The sequence below is a fragment of the Grus americana genome, chromosome 13 (genome assembly GCF_028858705.1).
Source record: "Grus americana isolate bGruAme1 chromosome 13, bGruAme1.mat, whole genome shotgun sequence".
NCBI lineage: Eukaryota > Metazoa > Chordata > Aves > Gruiformes > Gruidae > Grus > Grus americana.
The window spans coordinates 2037388-2051891 of NC_072864.1; the positions used below are offsets into that span (position 1 = coordinate 2037388).

The following is a 14504-nucleotide window of genomic DNA, read 5'->3' on the forward strand; positions in this document are numbered from 1 at the left end:
ACTACTGAGCAAGTCTCTCAGAGCTGACATCCATCCTCACACTTTCTTCTGCCTGCTCTCCATTGTGACAGGAGCATGTCTGAGGTCTGTAACAATTTATGTTTTACCTCCTTAAAAAACCCAATCACCTAAACATTTACACTTAGGGTGTTTGCTTTGGTTCAGGCCATGCCCTGATAGCTAACAGGTTTGCTTTCTGACCAGTGTCTTACTAAATAGTTTATCTGGGACCGGTCAAGATGCTTGTTAAGACCAGTTGCTGTATCAATGCCCTTGCAAATAAACACCCAGCTAGTCAAGACAGGACAACTGCTGCCCTGAAGCTCTTGGATGTTGAGCATACTCCAATTTTGCTGCCCCAGCTTTAGCATTTTAAAATTCTCGTGGGTTGGAATAAGAAAAACAAGAGGAAAAAAAAAAAGTCAGAAGAATGCCCTGGCGTGAGGTAGGCAATGCACAACTTGAGGGACCGGTATGCCAATGACATTGAAGCCAGAAAGGTTTAAAAGACAACTGTAGAGGAAGGTAGTGTTCAACTGGAGTGAGCGGAGGCACCTCAAGTTTTTAACCACTGTACACACTGCTTAACAGAAGTTGTTTCCATTTCCTGAGGTGAGAATTCCTCCAATTTGGAGGAACAAGTTAACTGAAGACTGCCATACTGCACATTTCCCACCCATCTATTCCACGTAGCAAAACCAAGACTGCATCTTACGCTGGATCTCGGACGTCTCTGGTGATGCGGTAATTCCAGTCGCGGAAAAACTCGTTTTCTTTGTCAAATTCACGCTCGTCTTCTCCAATAGTCACAGTGAACCTCTTCTCCTCAAAGTCAGGCTCCTGTTCTTTTCTCATAGTTGCCTTTTTTAATACCTGCCATAACATAAAAATAAAAACATTGTAAAGAGAGAACATTTCTGAGGCACAGGGAAATTAGAGTACTAAAAATCCTTCATTTGGCAGAAACGTGCTCTTTCAACTAAAGCACCCTTCTTCTGCCCAGTCTCATGAATGTGCAGGACACTGGAATTTTCTTGACATAGAAAGTATAATTCACTATTCCCTCAGCTCAGAACAGCAGCAGACAGGCAATAAGTTTCACATATGCTGACCCCGTTTTCTGCAATGATCGGACACATGGATCCTAGAGGTGCCAGAGAAATGGGTACTGAAATAAGGGAATTAGATCAGCTTCAAAAGTTTTGCTTTGTGGAGGGCTTGTCTTCAACATCCCCAAACTGGTCAGGATCACAGGCTCTCCCTAGCTCGTGCTAATATAAAAAAACCAAACCTGGATGCCAGCTCCTCGAGTGCATAACAACTGTGATATACAACAAGACGCAGTTAATAGGTTGAAAGGCAAAGGGAAGGCTTCATAAAAAGAGCAAGATACTACATGCTCCAAGAAGAGCTCTTCTGCTCCCAGTGAAGGCGAGCAGCGGGTTCTGCAGACACTTCCTGAGGATGGCATTTACCTCTTTAGCATGCCGGAGTCCTCTCTCCCAGGCACTTTCTGTAGGAGGGTCTGGAGGGGGTGGAGGTAAGATTTCATCAACGACTGGCCCTCCCTGTTCAAAGGGTGAGAAGTGGAAGGAGACAGACACTTGACATTAGTTTTAAGTAGTAAACACATGTAAACAGTCACCCCAGAGCACATCCAGATACTCCAGAGATGTATCAACACGACAGGGGCTGGGACACACATGGAAAATTATTCCCCTCTACTAGCAACTTCAAGACTACCTTTTAAAAAAAATCACATATCCAACTTTTGCTGAAGTACTAGTTCAAATAAAGTCTTCACTTCTAGAGCAGGAGACAGAAAGCTACGTGCAGAAGCCATAAATTCACCGAAAAGCTGTGCATACCCAAGGGTTGGCTGGCATCAGTGGGTGAGGGCCGATAGGAGGAGCGCCATTTGGGGAGAAGGGCTCAGGCTTGGAGATCAAGGAGTAGTTTCCTTTGTCATTCACGCCGGGGTGAATAAATCGACAGTTCATGCCCCAAGTACAGTGACCTGTGGAAATACGGTTCTGTTAGACCCCTGTACGCCTACAGCAAACATTTGTTCAGCCCCACAACGATTTAAAACCCATTGAGGAATAACGCTGTTTGAGACATACATTCTTCTCTCCAACTTTGTTGAGATTTACCTGTTTTTATATACACAGAAAGACACTTGCCACCCCTCACCTCCCCAGGGAGGACAAATAGATCCAAGTGCAGATGGATGAACGTACGAGAACCTTATTACGGTGGGGAGAAGGGAGGGATGGGTACATACACACCATTAAGCAAATGCAGTAATAAGCCTATGAGCTCTTCAAGTCTGATTAATGACAAACACTTCAAGTTAGGAGCTTTACCTTTTACAGAAAACAAGAAATATAATCTGACAGCAACGAAAGCATCACAGCACACTCCAAATAAACAGCTCTCTGGCAAGGCATGAAGTACATCAAAGCTCTTCTCTCCAACCGACTCCGCAGGCTTGCCAGCACAAAGCAGGAAAGGAGATAGCGCTACAGAGGACAGCAGACAAATCTGAGGTTGCTCATAGCTTCAAATACAATCCCCAAAGAGATGGTAACACTCAGGAGCCTCTAACAGGGTACAAAGCTAATTTCCAACTGTAATTTAGCTTGCCTTAGAAACAAATCCCCCCCCCCCTTTTTTTTTCCTCCTTCTGGCAATCCACTCAACATCAGGCAACAGACATTTTGCAGATTTCCCAGTAGATAACTGCATCACAAAGCCATCACTAATTCTGCGCTAGCTCGGGCATTGGCATGTTGAGTTTAGAGGCAACAGAGCAGTTACCACTGCTGTGGCCCAAGGAGGAATCCCTGATCTCGGCTGGCAGGGCAACACATCACAAACTCACACTGGAACTGCTCCTCATCGGTCCCAGATTAACCACGGGCAGAGGTAACACTGAATGCTTTTGTACTGTCAAACATCACGAGAGCACAAATCCCTTTGCATGGCGGCTCAGGAAGTGACACATCCTTTCTCAATGCCTGAGCATCCATGGTAGGGGCTGCCAGACACCTACGCAAACACTATTCCTACTGAAGTGTCAAGGAGAATGATGACCCTGACAAGTAAGGGGCCCTGCAAGCTAGTTAGTCGTGCCACTGGACAGATGCAGCCACATCAGTGCTCCTCAAACACAGCAAGGACAAAAATCTGAATGCCTTCAAGGTCCCACGTGAGCAGTGCCTCATCTCCCTGGTGGCAATAAAACCTTTAAGGGGTGAGTAAGAGTGGATGTCAACGTTATCTGAACCCACGCCAAATCAAAGAAAAACAACTGCGGCAGGAGATTCTGCAGTCTGAACTTTGACTTGGGCAAATATTTCCACGCTACACGGAGGTGTATGTCACGTTAAGGATTCAGGAACAAACAGCTCTCCTTGCCGAGAGACTTCCCTGTTCCACCATCACCACCAACACGTTTGTGTCTCAGCACAGGCAGAAAATTCTATACCGGAAGACATTCAGGAAGCCAAGGATGTGATATCTGATGGTCACGTCTCCGGAAACCCCCTAAGCGGTTCCCTACGTTGCATAGGCCACTGACGCAAGGAATAAGAGACTCCACCCTGTTCTCCACCCTTCTCTTAATTTCAGATTTTCATAAATTGTTTCAAGGGCGACTGTAAATAAAACCAAGTTAATGAGCAAACATTAAATGAGATGAAGCTGAAGGAAGAGGAAGAGAGCTATAATCAGTTTAAATAAGAAAACTTATAAAAACCTACTCTTTACACTAAAAAAAAAGCAGGATAGTCTAAAATAGCTGTTGTGCTGTTGCACAAACTTTGGTGAATGTCCTATTAATCAGAATTTAAAAAAAAGAAATACAATTGCTTAGATTTAAAAGTTTCAAGTCTTAGGTCTCACTCGAAGAAATATGTTTTATGATTTCCTGCCCCCATTCCTTCCAACCGAGGCTGATAATCCAAATCATATTTCAGAAATGCTGATACAGCACAGAGCAATCTTCCGGCTTGAGGAAAAAGTTTCTATTTACATGAGGATTATTTTTTTCCAGCTGACCATTTCCTCAGCCCAGTGGAAACACTGGCCACCGGCACGTCTCACCCTGCCAGGTCCCACGTCACCCCTCAAGCACGCTGTCTCGCTGGGGTTTCTGGGTTGCTTGTGAAAACAGTTACAGGTGAGTTGCCAACACCCGACACCACCGTGCAGGCAACGCAGGAACCTGGTCAACAGATGCAGCTGCAGCGGCTACAGCAGCTCGGTGGATGCCAACATGATGTCACATCAATATTTCTTATAGAGAAATAGTATTTCTAGCCCTATTTTCAATTTTAAAATTTCAGCAAATGCCTTTTAATAAGTGGGCAAGTGAGATGGATATGGGATTGCAAGAAACAACTAGGTTTCGGCAAGTCATGAGCTTGATAAGAAATAATGAGCATTTGCCATTTTTGTTTTCCACAGAATAACCTCTAAGCAACAGCTGATTGTTAAATCAGCCCAAGCAGTTTTATTCCATGACGTTTTAAAAACCACTAGCAAGTTTTCCTTTATTTGCTTCCACCAGGCTCACCCCGCTTAGGGTAAAGCCATTTTTGCATATTGGCTTTATGTAAATCGAGCATCTGGCCATCAAGGAACAGAAAGGTGATACTGAGGACGCCCGGGGCAGAGTTTATCATGTAGACAGCAGCTTAATGGGTACAAAATCAAACAAGAAAAATCTTTAGTTTTCTTCCACCATTACAGCATGTCGTTACCTTTCATGAAGAATCGGCAGGTGGGACGTGGCCTCACTTTTCTGTCGCTGGGGTCTTTAACTTCTCCTTCTTCTAAGTCATCATCCTGGAACAGACAGACAAGCTGACATTTCACGTGGTGCATTTTCTGCAGCGACTTGACATTTCACAATATGGTCAAATATCAGTCACTGAAAACACACCCTGGAGCAAAACACAAGAGAAAAGCAATATAAAGTTGCGATAAACACCCCATAGCATCTTCACAATGTGCTGCTATGAACAGGGAGACGCATTAACTTTCGTATTTCAACGGAGACCCCAAAACCCTTCAGGCGTTACGGACACCTTGGTGCTGCACCACAGACCAAGGCTTAAGGCTGCATTATTTTACCCGATATATACTTAAAGACTCCAAACCAACAGTACAATGGATTAAGCTCTTATACCTCAGCTGAACGAGGCTGGTTGTGCATGTTTAGCTGACAGCAAGCGCAAGGCAGAGGTAGCTTCACCCCCTTTTGAGGCAAACGAGCTAAATCGCATTACCTTTCCTTCCTGCTGCCCAACAGCATGCACAGTGACAGCCACCGCGGCTCAGCTGGCACGGGTAATACCACTCACTACCCTTCAGAGCCTTTAAACCGGGCTGTCCCCTGCTCAGCACTCATGTCATCCCGATTCAGCCAATTCCTTCTGTTCATTGCTTTAAAATACACAGCGGTATTCCTGCATTAAAGCAGTAACCCAGTACAGACCTCACACACCTATACATCAAGTTCTGAAGGATGCTATTTGATAACTAATTATAAAATGCTTCCCTACAACCTCACACACAAGCTTTTTGGGGAAAAAAAAAAAAAAAGTCACATGTATTTCTTCTAGTCCTCTCCAGCAACAACTTGACGCCTTCCCTTCTACTCCTTGGCTCCACGCAGGAGCTGTGAATCAGCTCTAACAAAACTCTGCATTATCCCCAGCCCCAAAAAGAAACTCTGGGAGACAGAGGTTGCTTCAAAGATTAAGAACCATAGGGGATGGGTGTGAAATAACAGTCATGAAACACCTCCAGAATAAAGTTGTTGAAGTTTTAAAGTACCAGCCTTTGCCTTTGTTCCCCAGGAAAGAAAGAAAAAAAAAAAATCTTACTGGCTTCATTAGGCTGCATCTGAAAAGTCAAAAGGAGCTAAAAAAGAAGTGGCGATGTACACAAAGGCATACATGACCAGAGAGTTGTCAGGGGTATATGGCAAGGAAGTCAGTTATTTATCCTAAAAGGCACCCTGGCCTTCCCTTGCACTGCCTCCATTCCACCACCACAGAAGTTTTCAGCATATGAAACATCTGAAGAGGGAGCATCTGGTGGAGACCTTCCCTTTGCGCAGCAATCGCAGCGACCCTCTGGCAGGGACAGCAGTTGTCTACATGGAAAAGATTAAGAAAATTATGTACTTTGATCAATTTAGCAGCTGGAAAGGAAGAAAAAAACACATCACTCGGCTGTAGATAAACAAAAGATCTACAGAGAGATGGGTTAACAGCCTCTTCTGCTGCATTCCTCCGAGGGCAATACAAGGAGAGGTCTCCTGAACAAGAGCAGATTTTAAAGACTACACATAGATTCAAATTAAAATCTGCATTAATATTCCCCTCCTCCAAGACAGAACTCTGAAAGCAGAATAAAATGCAGAGATTTAACAGTTTCCCCCAAAGCCAGGGATGGCATTCAATGGCGCGTGAATGCTATAACCAGCTCAACTCTGCTTCTTTCAAAAGAACTGTGTGAAGTCTTTGCAAATGCTGTACTTGAACAAAAGGGAAAGTATTTATTTCTGTGAGGTCTCCTTGGAATCAGGCAGCTGGGAACCCTGTTATGAGTTAATGTATGAAAACCAGAGTACAGATTCATCTTGTGCTTTGTAAGGAGAGCGCTCCCCCGAATGCCTCGGACTCTAAAGGAAAGCATTCATATTTTAATCAAGAAGCAGGCATGGAGTCAGGACTCCAGAAATTCCCCCCCCCCCCCGCCTGGACTCTCCCACAACACACTGAAATTCCTTCTGAATTAGAAACGTATTTTTTTTCCCAGAAGTTTTGTGTATAAATGCTTAACAAAATCACCTGCCAGACTGGGCATGAAGAAGAAAAATAACGTCACCTATTCTTAAGCAACAGAACTTGTCAAAGCACCATTAGAGTAAAAATACACAATATATGACTCTTCAATAAAAAGGGAGGAGGGTCTCTCCAGTGAGGCCCCGCGAGCACGTGGCTAGGTCAGCTACACAGCAACGGGGACTGGAAGGCAACATCATCTCCCAAGTCTGAACCCTCCCCTCCCTGAACGAGAAGCCCCGCCAGTGATCCCATCCACGGCCCACTGTTTCCTTGCCTGGTCACCAGGACACGCTCAAATCGCTGCCCCGACCTAGTCTTAGCTGTGCTGGAGCACGTTTGGCACGGACAGCCAGGAGCAGAGCCAGCCAGGAGCAGAGCCAGCCAGGTGCTCTGCACCGGTGACCTCTCTTTGCACTCCCACTATTTGGATTCAAGCGTCCACCAGACCAGGAACCCAGTGGAGGGTTTCTACTCTACTCCTAGAGTCGCTTTGGCCTGTTTACTTCTGCCTGCAAGAGGGAAACTGGTGTTAAGCTGTATTAAATACAACTGCTGCACTGCAGTGCTTCCTACCTAAAGACAAACGTGGATAAAGAATGCTATTCACCTTAATCACTAATGCAATTAAACCCAGTTTTCGATTTTTCTAAATAGCTGCGTTTGTTCTCAGCTGTGAATCAGTAGCTACTGGGACTGCGCATCCCTGAACACATCACCCAAGCCACGTGCAGGGGCTGCCCGGTTCGGCACTTTCCAGAAAGCCCAGCACCCTCCATTCCTCCCCCGCGCACCCAGACGCTGCTACAGCCCAACAAACGGCTTCGGGCCACAGGCTTCCCGCACATGCCCGACACCTCAACCACGGCAGCCACTCTACAGCACCGACCTCTCAGCCCGCACTGATGAGACAGCTTATGAACGCCTAATCCACAGCTAAGTAATTTGCTGTCAGCATCATTCAAAAGTCCTCTGAGAGCTGAGGCAGAATAGTTTCTTAAAGCGCTGGAGCCCTTCCAGAGTCAATGGGAACAAAGCTTATTTGTGATGGCTCCAACAATGTTCGGCACCAAGTTTTTCTACAGTACGTGGCACCAGACATCCCAGCCGCTGAGTTTAGGACTTGGTACATAATACGGTCTTACCTCCAAAGAAAAAGTGTGTTACTTGCACAGTTAATGCAGATATTCACATCAAAGAATAAAGAGGGCATGGCAGTGTAAGAGCCAAACAGTTCTGAAACAGGAGGACAGGTCTCTCCCCGCAGGACTCTGCCCACCTCAGACCAGCTCCTACTTACATCAATTTCTCCATCATCGATTTCTCCATCATCATCTTCTTTCTTCTTCTCCTTGAGGGGATCCTGGCCATCCTTTTCATCGTCACTTTTACTGCTAGATTTTTTCTCATCTTCATGGCCATCATCTCCTTTCTCCTCTTCCTCATCATCCTCACCAGCAGCTTTCTCACCATCCTCCTCTGCAACAGCAGCACTTGGTTCCTCAGGAACTTCCTCATCATAGTCCAACTCGTGTTCATCTAGTTCGCGGGTGACAGAGGATGCTTCATCACCAAGGTCATTTGTCCGGTCTTCCTCCTCTCCTTTGCGAGGCGGAGGACTCTTCAGTTCCCCACTCTGCTCGTTGTTGTCAGACTCCTGAGACTTGGTTTCACTTAAGTGGTCCTCTTCATCCGAGTGGTTCTCCTCTTCACCGTGACTCAGTCCCCTGGCTGCATCCTCCTCCTCCTCCTCTCCCAGGACGCTGCCTTGCCCACCCTCTCCGTCAAGTTCCCGGTCTGAACCGCTCTCCTTCAGGACTTCGTCATCAGAAAGCTGGTGGTCCTCTTCATCAGGAGAGCAGGGGTTTCGCTCAGGGCTGTCGGAAACGTCCATCAGTACCCAATAGTCTGCAGAGGGTAGAAAACAACACTTGTTACGGGAAAACAAGCTGGGAAATCAAGAAAGGCTCACCTTGCAGAATTTGTAGTCTTGTATTTTACCTCCTAACGAAGAAAAGGTTGCTTGAATTCATGAACATGGTTTATCATACTACCTTCGAGAAGGAAATACATAGTTCAAACTGTGTAAAGAACCGATTCCAATATTGTCCCAGACTAGATGAGAGCATGCTACCCTCCACATACAACGATGGAGCTCGAGGTTGGAATTTCACCTACAAGCTCTAATCGGTGAGGCTGCACAAGTGCTCCCACCAAACCACTGTTAGAAATCCCAAGGTGGCCCCCTCACCCCAGGCACAATGCGCAGTGCCGTTTCTTCTGTGAACAAGGGAGTGAGCTCCAGAACACAGGGCCAGGTTTTCAGGTGTATTTTGTAGTTCTAAGCCCATGGCACCACAGCTTGCACGGACTCTTGAAGAGGCACAGGAGCACAACTCACAGTGATGCTGGAAAAAACAGCCTATATATTTACAGTACTTGTTACACTGCACCCAGAATAGATATGAAAGCAAGGACAGTATGCATTCATGGAAACTCTTGGATTTTTAATCAGGTTTAATTTGGACAGTGCATGTATTGCCATCTAATCTCCACCCACTTTCTACAGTAAAGATTCAAAATTCCTTCCAAGAAGCAGATCAACTTCATAACCGGCTGCAGCATGCACTTTTGCTCTTTTGCTAGAAGCTCAATACAAACATGTGCTTGGTATAAGTTAAAAATTAGATATCTGCTTAGAACAAGCATAATAAATGCAACAGAAAGGGACAAGATGCAAAGCAGGAAAAAAGACCCCAACCCATATATCTATTTATTTTACTCCAGAAAATAAAAAAAAACCCATGAATTATAGCAGAACTGTCTGACCCAAGGAACCGGTTGAGCTGTCTCTTACTAGGAAGATTACTGGTTCACCTCTAGACAAAAGTTCTTGGTGATTAAAAACTCATACCCTTCAGCTGTGGTCTCTTGCTGCAGCATGCCCTTAGCCCTGTAAACAACGATGACAACTCCTTCCTCGCCTCCCCCCTCAGCAATAACCAACAGCACTCGGCTGCTCCAGAAGAGCCCAAGCTGAGAAAGGTGTCTTGGCAGGTTTTCCAGCTCAGAGAGGTAACTCACCCACCGCAGTTCTCTGGTTGTACCAGTGGAACAGTTCAAGAGAGGCATCGGCTCCTCTCAAGGTGGCACCTTTCAGAGAACTAAATTCACCGTTTCAGCATAGGCCACCTCCTCCTCCAAACCCAAAGGTCTGTACAGGAACAAGCTTGGGCAGCCATCGGACAGAAATGAAGAGCTAAAGACAAACCCAAGGCTTACAGAAGCATATTTAGGGCTAAATAAAAGCCACGGGGTTACAAATCAACAGGACTTCTTCATCTTAATAGGTGTCGTGTTTTACTTCAGCTGTTCCTAGCTACAACCTCCCTGCAAGCACAAAAACATGGCATAAATTACCAGATTTTTACCTGTTATTTTTAAGACCTTTGGAGCAGAAACGCTACAAATACAAGACTCTGGTAGCTCCTTTAAACACAGCCAGCAATCCTTCCTGAAATAAAAGTTACTACCACTAGGCAGCTCTGCACTACTTAACCTTTTCCTGACCTACCCATTCACTTTGCTATGCTCCTCCGACTGGTTCTGCATAGTAAAGGTTATTATTTACTAAAGCTCATTATTTACCATCAAAGAGCAAGAACAGACAGGCAGAAGGCACACCACAGCATCCAAACAGATCGCCACGCGCTGTAAACACGACCAAAGCAAATCCAAGCCACCTTCCCAGCATCTGAAACCCAAAATATTTTGGTACTGATGGAATTGGGGCTCTCAGTGCTGAAACACCGCCGGAGGGTAAGCACGGGGAATATGCAGCACCTCTTCTATGCGTTAAGAGCTCGTGCCTGGAAATCAGGAAGGCGTGACAACTTTGTTACCCGCGCTACTCGTCTGCTTCTTCATAAACTTCCCACGACCAGAGCTGTTGTATTTATGTCTTGTACGCTGCCAGCTGTACTGTCATCACAGCAGAGCAAATTTGCTCTAATTCATGTATTCAAAGCCCTGCACAAACATTAACCAAGTGATAAATGTGAGGATGATCTAAACATTCGACGGGGCCCCGAGCAGCAGGAAAGTCACATTTTGAGCTTCCTACCAGCTACTCTTGTTTCTCCGCACATTTGAAGAAGTTGGCTCTTGCTCACAACCAAAGTTGTGATTTTACTGAAAAGTTGAAAGCCAAATTAAAAGACGGCAATTGCCTCGGTGAAAATGGCTCCGGGTAGTTAAATTAGATGTAATCTGAAACAAATTATATTCTTACTGAGTATATAAAGGTTGATGCTGAGTTCATAAATGCTTGCACAAATTGTTACTGGCTTTAAGAGCAATTTTATGGCAGCAGTTTTAATTGCCTAAGTGCCTGAGAAGTTACACTTTGTGTGCACGTAGAACAACTTAGCGTATTACATCTGAAAGGTCAGCCTTAAGAGGCCAGTAGAAATATAAAAGCTGTCAAGTGCAGACGTATTCAGGAAATTTGTTCTCTGATTTCTTGCAAATAAGCAGCACCAAAGAAAAAGCATTTAAGTGAACCAGATGCCTTTCTGCATTCGACATCGAGACCTTCAGAGGGATGGGGGAAAACAAATATGAATACATTCTCACCACCAGCTAAGGTGATTTATATAAAACATTCAACTCCACTGGCAGCTATCAGAGCTGTTAGAAAAATCCAGTGCCTCCATCAATTACAATAATTTCCTATTAATTTTCATTGGCAGAAATGATAAGAAACACAATAAATGACAGCCCAATTGAAAAGAGTTCATGAAATCCAGGCAGTCTGGTTTTGGTGCGTATTTCCCAAGAAAATAGCAAGTTTCCCCGTTGGCAACGGGCCTTATGTCCTCCCCGGTGCCTCTACCTGTGCAGGCAGTGATGCAAAGCACAGAAGGCACGTATAGTTCCTCCACTAATTCCTCTTATGCCGAATTATTTCGGCAAGAGCCACAGTTCAGCCAGCCTCCAGCTGCATGGAAATGCCCCAAAGCAAACCTGTGATATGCAAGAGGTGAAATCAGAAGTGGGGAAAAAAATAGGGAGATGGAAATTAAAGGAAAACTGTCAGACTAATGATGGAACAGGACTAGATACAATTTCTGCTGTGATCTGAGATGGAAGAATGCCTTAGCACTGAGCTAGTTAGTATTACTCGTAGTCACTTGTTCATAGAAAAAAAAAGAAATAACTGAGCTTTATGAAAGGTAAGAGTACCATAGTGAGAATTTTGCGAAGTGCTAGAGTACTTGCTCTAGCCACTCAAGCTTCCTTTCAAGCTCCAATGGATTTATTTTTTGCAGGTAGCAAGTTTATCTCCAGTTTAAAGTGCACGTCCCAAGCGCTGTCTCAGAATAATCTGAAAATCACAGTTTATCCCAAATCTCTGGAATCCTACAAGGTTTTTTGAGGGCTTTTTTTTTTGGGGGGGGGGGGGGAATGTTTGGGGGTTTTTGTTTATTTCAGTTTTTATGCTTTCCATTCTCCTTTAGTTACACCTACAGGTGAAGGGCAGAAAAATCTAAAATGACTACATGGAAGTATTTCAAATTGAGCAGCACTGACATAAGTGGTAGAGCAGAAATCCAACGGGTTTCATTCCTCACCACAAGCTTGGAATTTTTGTGCCTTAAAACCAAGCCAGTTTCCTACTGTCTTCAAAACCAGTTATAAAAGCAAAAAATTAACTTCTCAAGCTACAGATAAGATTGTTTGACTTTTAGCTTAGGATGATGGGGCAAGAACCAGGTATATAATAATACTTCTCATTTAGCAGTGGTTTATCTGCAGAGGTATCTTTAAAATTACAGGCAGTTCAGGCAAAGCTGACTTTGGTCAAAGCTGCACAACACCTTCTATTATGAAACTGATTTAATTTGCTCAAAGTGTGTCAAATTTTCATTTTCTGCAAGTCTGAAGCAGACTAGCTCAGAACAGGTCACTAAGCCTTTCAGATGAGGCTTACAGAACTCTCACTTTGCCAGGCTAAACAAGTCAGTACAGCCTTTCCATCGAGAGGCTTTGGAGCAAATGCGATAGTAGGATGCACTTGCAGCCAAAAGCATGTCTTTCACTGTCTCTAGAATTGCTTGTGCGCGCCTCTGAGTTGAAAGCCCCTTAAAAGCAGCTCACATTTTCAGTAAAGAAATTAGAGTATTTGACAGCTAAACTTTGCAGGTGTCCCACCTGCAGCAAGCTACAACCGAAAACACCTGGCAGTTTTTGCAAACCTACATTTGACCAGCTATCTAGAAATAACGGAAAGCAGGATGAAAAAGGCAAGAACAGCCTGGTATCCTCGGGGATATTTGGCTGCAACGATCTGCAGCTATTTCTTTGGCACAAACCTGCCTTCTCTCCCTGCAGCCCCTCGCCTCGCTCCCTGTACAGGCACAGACTGCTGGAAGAGGCGCAGACGGCACGCAGCCCTGACTTGCCTCAAAGGCAGCCAGTTCACACACAGAATCAGGTCTGGTGGAAAAGAGAAGCTTTTAGTTACACAATACATATGCAACAAGAGCCAGTGCTGAAGTTTCACAGAGCGAGTTCTGGAATTTTTCAAATTAGGGAATGAAGCATTAATTACTCCTTAACTTTGCCAGTGCTTCATGGCTTGCATACAGTGGAACAGAGATGCTCCTTCTAAGCGAGGCATTCACATGGCCGGCCTCACCTGCAAGAACCTGGATGCAACAGCGAAGGGGCCCATCCTGTCCCCACTGAAGTCTCATAGCATTACTATTTAAAATTACACAGATTTCCCCCCGCCCCAGGTAAAAAGGTACTGTACATCGAGGAGGTGTTAGGGACATTTAAATTCATCTGCTTCAGCCACATAATAATATATTTTTTTCCAAAGCTTAATGATATCCAAGCCTTTTTTTAACTTAAAATACAGCATTGAGATTAAGAATCCTTGACACAGCACTAAAGGCAGTAAGAGAAAAGCCCTTTGCTACTGAAGTTGCTCTTTAAAACTCCATTTCAATATTGCCAGGTAAACCCAGGCTACACTTTAAACAGTATCTTTAACCTTACGCTTTTGTTAGGTGATTTGCCCAAGGCAAGAGCTAGATGAATCAGAGAGCTGGAGTTCTTAGCAGCAGGTCTGTTTTCAAGATCAAGCCCAACTTCTACTGTCTGTTAAATGAACAGCATCAAAAGGTACAAAACTAGAAGGAAGTAATGCCAACCAGGTTTTAGTCTGTGACCACACGTGTACCTTGGACACTACTCTAAGGCAGTGCAGTGTTTCACCGATGCACATTCCGGATCCACGGCTCTTGACAGTGCCTATGGCTGGCAAGAGGCTCAAATTCTGTTTCATACTGCTCTACACTGTGCTGTTTTCGATTAGAAATCATGAGAAGCTTGAGGAGCATCTTCAGTTAAGCCAAAGTTAAGCTTCGTGTACAACTGACTTGCTGCTGCAGGTAGTGTCTTGGGAGCAGATTAACTGGAACTAGTATGGAAAGGATGGCAGCTTACTCTAACTGCAGCACATATAGGATAAAGCTGTGAGTTCAGATGGGATTTGAAATAGCCACCAAGTCAAAAATACTCCTGGCAAGCATTATTTCCATTCATTAAATTCCTCCTTCCAAGAGTAAGCCTTCA

General features: G+C 44.7%; 1 protein-coding gene across 11 annotated transcripts in view; it reads right to left on the bottom strand.

Annotated features, from left to right (window-relative positions):
- Positions 1-14504, bottom strand: part of ZC3H18 (zinc finger CCCH-type containing 18) — a 47476-nt gene that overhangs the window by 30347 nt on the left and 2625 nt on the right. For 9 of the 11 annotated variants that reach the window (XM_054840710.1, XM_054840707.1, XM_054840703.1 and 6 more), the window contains exons 3-7: positions 8161-8768; positions 4767-4851; positions 1869-2017; positions 1476-1568; positions 716-873 (exon numbers count right to left, since the gene is read on the bottom strand). In XM_054840710.1, coding sequence (XP_054696685.1) covers positions 716-873; positions 1476-1568; positions 1869-2017; positions 4767-4851; positions 8161-8754 — 1079 coding nt within the window. In that variant the 5' untranslated portion in view covers positions 8755-8768. Of the gene's footprint in view, positions 1-715; positions 874-1475; positions 1569-1868; positions 2018-4766; positions 4870-5894; positions 5919-8160; positions 8769-14504 lie in introns of those variants that run through there. The other 2 variants (XM_054840714.1, XM_054840713.1) reach the window with 2 other exon arrangements.